Source organism: Otolemur garnettii, unplaced genomic scaffold, assembly GCF_000181295.1.
Source record: "Otolemur garnettii isolate 467f Iridium unplaced genomic scaffold, OtoGar3 scaffold00029, whole genome shotgun sequence".
Classification (NCBI taxonomy): Eukaryota; Metazoa; Chordata; class Mammalia; order Primates; family Galagidae; genus Otolemur; species Otolemur garnettii.
The window spans coordinates 15,240,255-15,249,868 of NW_003852424.1; the positions used below are offsets into that span (position 1 = coordinate 15,240,255).

The 9,614-nt window shown below is 47.0% G+C and overlaps 1 protein-coding gene across 1 annotated transcript in view; it reads left to right on the forward strand.

The window, feature by feature from the left end:
- Positions 1-9,614, forward strand: part of TMPRSS9 (transmembrane protease, serine 9) — a 40,892-nt gene that overhangs the window by 6,929 nt on the left and 24,349 nt on the right. Inside the window, exons 3-5 of the mRNA XM_003788717.2 lie at positions 3,638-3,779; positions 5,035-5,076; positions 5,798-5,911. Of these exons, the coding sequence (XP_003788765.1) occupies positions 3,638-3,779; positions 5,035-5,076; positions 5,798-5,911 (298 nt within the window). The remainder of the gene's footprint in view (positions 1-3,637; positions 3,780-5,034; positions 5,077-5,797; positions 5,912-9,614) is intronic.

The window sequence follows — 9,614 nt, forward strand, 5'->3', positions numbered from 1 at the left end:
AGACTCGCTTGAGCCCAGGAGTTGGAGGTTGCTGTGAGCTGTGATGCCATGGCACTCTACCCAGGGGGACAGCTTGAGGCTCTGTCTCAAAAAAAAGAAAGAAAACCTAAGAGTTTTTCAGTAACCAAATGGAGTATGAGTTTTACATTTTATTTTTTAATTTTTATTTGTTTATTTATTTAAACACAAAGTCTCACTCTGTTGCCCTGGGTTGAGTGCCATGGTGTCATAGCTCACAGCAACCTCAAACTCTTGGGCTCATTGCAATCCTCTTGCTTTAGCCTCCTGAGTAGGTGGGACTACAGGTGTCTGCCACAACACCTGGCTAGTTTTTCTATTTTTGGTAGAGAGGGGTTCTCACTCTTGCTCAGACAGGTCTTGAATTCCTGAACTCAGGCATTCTACCTGCCTCAGTCTCCCAGAGTGCCAGTTTTATATTTTAAACATAAATTAAGAATCAGTTCCTTGGGCACACATGGTGGCTCATGCCTTTAATCCTAACACTCTGGGAGGCCAAGGCAGGTGGATTGCCTGAGCTCACAGGTTTGAGATCAGCCTAAACTAGAGTGACACCTTATCTCTAAAAATAGCCAGGTGTGGTGTAGATGCTTGTAGTCCCAGCTACTTGGGAGGCTGAGGCAAGAGAATGACTTGAGCCCAAGAGTTTGAGGTTGCTGTGAGCTATGATGATGCCTCGGCAAAGTAAGACTCTGTCTCAAAAACAAAAAACAAAAAACAAAAAAAACCCCTACTTTTTTGTTGGCTGCAGTGACATTTCATATACTCAGTAGCCACCTGTGGCTGGTGGCCATCATATGGACAAGACAGATGTAGAAATATACCAGAAATTTACAGAGAGTTCTATCTGACAGCACAGGTCTATGTGGTAGGCAATGGTACCATAGATTTGGGGGGTGGGATTAGGAGAAGCAGATTGGCGAGGGGTTATAGGAGGTAGAATACAGGCATGATCATGTATCACATGTGTCCATGACATGATCATGTATCATATGTGTCCATGGCATGGTGGTGTGTCACATGTGTCCGTGGCATGGTGGTATGTCATATTTGTCCATGGCATGATCATGTATCACATGTGTCCATGGCATGATGTTGTGTCACATATGTTCATGGCATATGATTTATCACACATGTTCGTGGTTACCATAGAACTTAGTGCCTAAGTGAGAATACTTCTTACAGCTAAAGGGACACTATTAGTAATGACATTGGAAGGGCAGGTAACCTGGGACACTGGCCATCTGGCTGGCTGCCATGTGGTTGAGAGGTTTCTTGGTTTCCTGGGACTGCTGTGACAAATTACCAGAAACTGTGTGGCTTGCACCACTAGGAATTTATGGTCTCCTCTCTGGGAGGCCAGAAGCCGGAAGTCAGGGTGTGAGCAGGGGCATGCTCCCTCAGAAGGCACCAGGCAGGGATCCTTCCCTCCTCCCCCCTAATCCTGGTGGTGGCCAGCAATCCCCAGCTGTGGCTGCATCTCTCCAGTCTCTGCCTCCGCCATCAGGTGGCTGCCTCTCTCTGTCTCTGTGGAGCTCTGTGTCTCTCTCTGTCTTCTTAGGACACCAGTCATTGCCTCTAGATCCATCCTACTCCTTGATTAATTACACCCACAAAGATCCTATTTCTAAGTAAGGTCCTCTTCTGAGGTGCTGGGTAGACATGACTTCCAGGGTCCTCATTTATCCCACAAGGGGTGGCTGCCAAAGTCAGCGGGTAAGAGGTGAGAAAGAATCAGCTGAGCACAGCAGGCCCAGGTACAGGAGTTGGGATGTGTGACCTGGGCGCCTGGCTGCACTGGGGATAGCATCTAGAATGACAACTGCCCAATTTGCCGAGGACTGCTGGGGTTCCGGGGACTATCTGTACTAGAACTTGGATCATCTCAGGAATGCTGGGCAGTTGGTTGCTCAAATAGCATAGGAAGGACAAGAAGATTCCTAAGAGCCTTTGTTTGCACTTATATTGACAGGCTTGGCTTAGCCACAAGATTTTATTAAAGTGTAAAATTCATATAACATAAAATTAACATTTTTGGCTCGGCGCCTATAGCTCAGCCGGCTAAGGCGCCAGCCACGTACACCTAAGGTGGCGGGTTCGAATCCCCAGCCCGGACCCGCCAAACAACAATGACGGCTGCAACCAAAAAATAGCCGGGCGTTGTGGCGGGCGCCTGTGGTCCCAGCTACTTGGGAGGCTGAGGCAGGAGACTCGCTTGAGCCCAGGAGTTGGAGGTTCCTGTGAGCTATAATGCCACGGCACTCTGCCCAGGGGGACAGCTTGAGGCTCTGTCTCACAAAAAAAAAAAATTAACATTTTTTTAAAGTATATAATTCAGGCTTAGTGCCTATAGCACAGTGGTTACAGTGTCAGCCACACACACCGAGTCTGGCCGGTTTGAACCTGGCCTAGGCTAGCTAAACAATGGGAACTGCAACAAAAAAATAGCCAGGCATTGTGGTGGGTGCCTGTAGTCCCAGTTACTTGGGAGGCTGAGGCAAAAGAATTGCTTAAGCCCAAGAGTTGGAGGCTGCTGTGAGCTGTGATGCACAGCATTCTATGGAGGGCAGCATAGTGAGACTTTGTCTCAAAAAAAAAAAAAAAAGTATACAATTCAGTGGCATTTAGTATATTCACAATGTTGTGCAGTCATCACCTCTAATTCCAGAACATTCTCATCACCCCAAAAGGAAGCCCCATCCCCATTAGCAGTCACTCCCCACCTCTATCTCCTCCCTGACCCCTGACAACCACGAATCCACTTTCTAACTCTGTGGATCTGCCTGTTCTGGACATTTCATATAAATGGAATTTCACACTGTGTATCCTTCTGTGTCGTCTGCTTGTCTCACTGAGCACAATGTCCTCAAGGTCCACCCATGATGTAGCCTGTCAGAGCCTCGTTCCTTTTCATGGCTTAGTGATATTCCAGTGGATGGGTCACATTGGAACAATCAAGTGAGATAAGTCAGTACCTTGAGACCAACCATGGCTGGACCACATTGTGTTTATTCATTTCTTGATAGACCTGCTTGTGTTTTTTCCACCTTTGCCATTGTGAACATTGGTGTGTGAGTGTCTCTTCAGTCCTGCTTTCATTTCTTTTGGATCTGTCCCCAGAAGTGGAATTCATTCCTTTTTTATGACTGACTGTATCCCATTGTGTTAATTATCCATCTGTTGACAGAGCAATACTCTTATGTGAAATGCTCCTTCCTGTCATTCACATGACTCTGCAAACCCTCTCCATTTACTGAGTTTAGAAGGAAATGCTTTCCCATGGAACTGACCCCTTCTCCAGGTTCCTTGAGCACACGACAGGCTCCCTGGTCGCAGGGTGCTGGTGCCATGGAGCTCAACATTTGCTGGTGTCTCCGTTGCAGTTTGTAAGTAGCTTTCAGAAGACAGAGTTAGAGTCGAGCTGCGTGGGCTGCACGGTGCTGGGTTACAGGTGAGTTGGAGCTTCTACTTAGTGAAGGAAACTTAATGGACTTCTGGGAGATTCTGGAGAATTTCAGAAGATTCTAGAAGATCCCAGCAGGGAGGAGGCCCTCCCTCTCCAAGGGCCTCTTTTCCTCCCTGTAGGGATGGGAACTCCAGTGTCCTCGTGCATTTCCAGCTGCACTTCCAGCTACGAGCCCTCCAGCCTCTGAGCCGGGGTGTGGAGGAAGAGCTACTACAGCAGGGGATCCAGGCAAGGCTGCAGGAACAGGACATCCCCCTAGCTGCCTATGGCACCATTGTGTCAGCAGAGCTTGTGGGTAAGCAGGCAATGAAGACCAGACACCATCAGGAGGAGGCTGGTGGTGGCTGCTGTGGGAGGGGAGCCATAGCAAATTGCATGCAATTTTAGCTTTTTAATCATCCCCCATCCCATGAAAACAAAACACACCCACCTTGCTTTTGCCTCAGTGGTATAGATCAGGAGTTAGCCACCTCTTTCTGTAAAGGACCAGGGTATAATTATTTGGGTACTGTGACAACTACCTAATTCTATATCGTAGCACAAGCACTGCCTGTGATAATACATAAAAGAATGACTGTGGCTCTGTACTGATAAAACTTTATTTATAATAACAAGCAGTGGGCCAGATTTGGCCCATAGCAGTAGTTGGCCAATTCTTGCTACAGAAATAAGAGCAAATGCTATGCTCTAAAATTGTCCAGTGCAGCAGGTCACAACTGGAGTGCCAGACACCAATTCAGAGTGTTGTTAGGTTACAGATTTGTCCCCTTCACCTTTCTGTGCAGGACATTTATGGTTCCCTCCCCACCAAGCTTGACATGCTGATTGAGGTACTAGTGACCGCTGCCTCAGTGCTATCTGATAGAACTTCCCTTGGTGATGGAAATGTTCCCTGTTTGTGCCTCCTGATGTGGGGACCGCCAGCTGTTGTAGCTACTGAGTGCTATGGGACTGAGAAATGTTAGGTTTTATTAAATCTCCATTGACTGGCTTAGCGTCTATAGCTCAGGCAGCTAAGGCACCAGCCACATACACCAGAGCTGGTGGGTTCGAACCCAGCCCAGGCCTGCCAAACAACAGTGACAACTACAACCAAAAAATAGCCAGGCATTGTGGCAGGTGCCTGTAGTCCCAGCTACTTGGGAGGCTGAGGCAAGAGAATCGCTTAAGCCCAGGAGTTAGAGGTTGCTGTGAGCTGTGACACTACAGCACTGTACCCAGGGTGACAGCTTAAAGCTCTGTCTCAAAAAAACAAATAAATAAAAAGGACAGCGCCCGTGGCTCAAAGGAGTAAGGCACTGGCCCCATATGCCGGAGGTGGCCGGTTCAAACCCAGCCCTGGCCCCCCTCCAAAAAAAATCTCCATTGATTGAAGTCATTAAGTGACCCCGATGGCAGAAGAGACAGCTTTATGATTTGCCCCATTTATGGTTCCTTCCCTACCAAGCCCCATGTGCTGGTTGAGGTCTTAGTGACCCGTCTGCAGTTAGATGTTTTCACAGAATTTCACCATTCACTGAATGAGCTCATATCTGCTCTGTTTGCTACAGGAAGCCATGAGGGGCCACTGGCAGAAAGAGACCTAAAATCAGGTATGTTTTTCTCTCTGTCGTTTCCTCTGATTGCAGGTACTTGCAGAGCTTTCCTAAGACTTCTTTCAAGTAAGCAAAATAAGCCCCTGGAACATTGTAAAGGCTGGTTTGGGGCTGGTTTCTCAGCTTCCTATGGAGGAGACAGATTCATGGCCCTGTGTGAGCAAAGAGTTTAAAGAGGAGGCACTTTGAATTGTATATGGCCATACGTGGTAATGAGAAAACATTATTGGTTTGTGTGTTTTTTAAAAAGAGGTGGAAGCTTCTTGTTTAAAAAAAAATCAATTTAGAAAAATCCTCAATTATAAAGTCCTAAAAGTTGAATTGCCAGATCCAAAACATGCTTATCTCACATCTTTCATTAAAATGCATATCTTTTTGGTTAAGTTGATATCTTTTATGTGATGTGTACTTTCCTATGGTTTTTGAAATTTTAATTTAACCTGTTTCTTACTTTTTACAATTTGTAGCTACTAGAAAATCTGAGAGTACACATGAGGCTCACATGTTTCTGCTATGCAGACCCCGCCTTGGCACTGACTGGTGTGCTTCTGTTATTATTCTCTGGATTTATTCCAAGATAATTATTTCTGAAATACTTAGAGTTGCATGAACAGATGAGAGACGTTTTCCACACCCTCGAGTTTCCATGTGGACAGCGGTGCCTCGCTGGAGTCAGAAGTAGAGCGAGGTCAGGAACTTACCTCTTCTCTGTCCTCAGGCCACTGTCCAGAGAGCTCCTTTTCCTGCCAGAATAGCCAGTGTGTGACCAAAGTGAACCCGGAGTGTGACGACAGAGCAGACTGCACTGATGGATCTGATGAGGCGCACTGTGGTCAGTCTGCTTATCTGGCCTGGTCTCTGGGCCATGTCCCCTTCCATGGTTAGCTACCAGCTTTGCTCCCTGGCTCACTACACACGTGGGCGCATAGGCCTGGCACATATAGCAGCTGAGGAGAGAAAAGGGAGGGGCTGCCATGGTACAGGGCAGGACATGAGCAAAAGGCACAGAAAAGGAAAAACCTAAGTGTGTGAAGTGGAGACTCCTACGGTGAGCAAGGAGAAGATATCAGGCTGAAAAGACAGTCTTCAGCCAGACTGTGAGAAATCTTGAATACCAGGAACTGGAGCTCTGTCCTGTCAGCAGTGCAGGGGTTACCAAAAGGACGTAAGGAGCAGATGTTAACAATTAAAATGCTGTAAGAAGCCTGGGCACAGTGGTCATGCCTGTAATCCTAGCACTCTGGGAGGTTGAGGTGGGTGGATTGGTTAAGCTCGGGAATTCAAGACCAGCCTGAGCAAGAGTGAGATGCCGTCTGTACACAAAGTAGAAAAATTTAGCTGGGCATGGGGACATGTGCCAGCTACACAGGAGGCTGAGGCAAGAGGATCACTTGAGCCCAGGAGTTGAAGGGTATAGTGGGCCACTGCTCTCTACCTAGGGCCACAGAACAAGATCCTGTCTCTCTCTCACACATGCACACACACACACACACACACACACACACAAATGTAGTCAATAATCAGGAGGGAAAGATAAGATATGTATCAAAACAAAAATAAGCTACAGTTTCATATAGTATTTATTTTATTTTATTATTATTATTATTTGAGACAGAGTCGCACTTGTCACCCTCAGTAGAGTGCTGTGGCGTCACAGCTCACAGCAACCTCCAACTCCTGGGCTCAAGTGATTCTCCTGCCTCCACCTCCCAAGTAGCTGGGACTACAGTCACCTGCCACAATGCCCAGCTATTTTTTGGTTGCAGTTGTTTAGCTGGCTGGGGCCAGGTTTGAACCCACCACCCTCAGTGTATGTGGCTGGTGCTGTAACCACTGTGCTACGGGCACTGAGCATCTCCTCAGTTTTTTGTTTTTTGGGTTTTTTTGGCCGGGGCTGGGTTTGAACCCACCACCTCTGGCACATGGGGCCAGTGCCGTACCCTTTTGAGCCGCAGGTGCCACCCTATCTCCTCAGTTTTTTAATAAGACAGGATCTCCCTATATTGCCCTAGCTGGTCTTAAATTTTTGGACTCAAGAGATCCTCCCACCTCAGCCCCCTGAGTAGCTATGACTATAGGCACGCACCACCATGCCCTGCTATTTAATGTCTTACTGTGCCAAATTTATAACTTTAACTTTATGGTAGCTGTGTAGTACAGGAGAAAACAGTATATATGGGGCTTCGTATTACACACAGTCTCAGGCATCCATTGAGGGTTTTGGAACATATTCCTCAAGAATAAGGTGGACTCCTGTATAATAATTTTGAAACTCGGCTCAGCGCCTGTGGCTCAAGAGGCTAAGACGCCAGCCACACATACACCTAAGGTGGCGGGTTTGAATCCAGCCTGGACCCGCCAAACAACAATAATGGCTGCAACCAAAAAAAAAAAAAAATAGCCAGGCGTTGTGGCGGGCGCCTGTGGTCCCAGCTACTTGGGAGGCAGAGGCAGGAGATTCGCTTGAGCCCAGGAGTTGGAGGTTGCTGTGAGCAGTGAAGCCATGGCACTCTACCCAGGGTGACAGCTTGAGGCTCTGTCTCAAAAAATATATATATAATTTTGAAACTGGCAAAATGGTGAAAGGAACACTTATAGAATCTAGTACTTGGAAGTGGAGGATGACTATGGCAAAGAGACTTACAGGTATCCAAACTTCATGAGGCGGACTGAAGTTGGCAACTATGGCTGGGGAATCCCAAAGACCACCCTCAGGTTCGGTGATTCACTAAAAGTATTCATGGAATTCAGAAAAGCTGTTATACTCATGCTTATAGCTTCTTACATTGAAAGGGACATCTCAAATACCAGTGAAAGGAAAAGATGAAAGTCAGTAAAGGAAAAAGAGACATCAGGCAGAGTCTTGGAGAAACCACTGCAGGGACTTCCAGGCATCCTCTCCCAGCACGGACAGCACTTAGTTATCCTGGTGACAACATACACAAAGCTGCTCACTAGAGAGCTCATCTGAGCCTCCGTGTCCAGGGTTTTTACTGGGGCACCTACTGCTTGCAGAGTCCCCTTCAAGGTATGTGCCTGCTAGGGCTGCTGTGACAACATACAAAGATGGGGGCTCAGCGCTGTAGCTCAGTGAGTAGGGCACCAGCCATGTACACCAAGGCTGGCAGGTTCAAGCCCAGCCCAGGCCTGCTAAACAACATTAACAACTGCAACCAAAAAATAGCCTGGCACTGTGGCAGGCACTTGTAGTTCCAGCTACTTGGGAGGTTGAGGCAAGAGAATCACTTGAGCCCAAGAGTTAGAGTTGGAGGTTGCTGTGAGCTGTGATGCCATAGTGCTCTACTGAGGGCGACATAGTGAGACTCTGTCTCAAAAAAAAAAAAACAAACAAACATAGGGTGGCTTAAGTAAATTAGAAAAAAAAGATAGGGTGGCTTAAATAAATGACATTTATTAGCTGCCAGTTCTGGAGGCCAGAAGTCCAAGACTGAAATGTCAGCAGGACTGGTTCCTCCTGAGGCTGTGAGAAAGAATCTATCCCAGGCCTCTCCTGGCTTCTGGTGGTCATTGGCTATCTTCAGCATTCTTTGGCTTTCTCCCTGTGTGCATGTCTGTGTCCAAATAGTCTCTTTTTATAAGGACACTAGTCATTGGATCAGGGCCCACTCTACTTCAGTAAGACCTCATCTAAACTAATTATATCTGCAATGATCCTATTTCCAAACAAGTTCTGGGGGTTAGGATTTGGGGGGAGAGATAAAATTCAACCCATAACATTAAGCCAGGCACTATGGCTCATGCCTATAGTCTTAGTACTCTGGGAGGCTGAGGTTGGTGGATTGTCTGAGCTCAGGGGGTTGACACAATCCTGAGCAAAGTGAGAGACCCATCTCTACTAAAAATAGAAAAGCTAACCAGGTGTTGTGGCAGACACCTGTAGTCCCAGCTACTCAGGAGGCTGAGACAAGGGGATAACTTGAGCCCAAGAATTTGAGGTTGCTGTGAGCTCAGATAATGCCATGTCACTCTATGCAAGGCTACTGAGTGAGAATCTGTCTCTGCCTCAAAAAAAAAAAAAAGGCCAGGCATGGTGGCTCATACCTATTGTCCTAGCACTGTGGGAAGCCAAGGCAAGTGGATCACCTGAGCTCTAGAGGTTCGAGACCAGCATAAGACCAGCAAAAGACCAACATGGAAAAAAAAAAGCCGAATTGCTAAAGGAAGAAAGAAAAAAAAAAAACAAAACATAACATTTAGTTTCCAACCCTTCTGGATGTCACACAGCCCAAGGTCCCCACTGTAAGTCAGATGGTCACCATAAACTCTGAACTCTCTGGAGTGGTCCAAGACCCCAGGTAAACAAAGCACTATTTTCAGTTTAGACAATTTAAGGCCTTAAAGATTACCTCCCAGTGGCACCCGTAGCTCAGTGGGTAGGGTGCCAGCCACACATAGCGAGGGTGGCATGTTCGAATCTGGCCTGGGCCAGCTAAAACAACAATGACAACTGCAACAATAAGAAAAAAAATAGCCGGCTCGGCGCCTATAGCTCAACTGGCTAAGGCGCCAGCCAC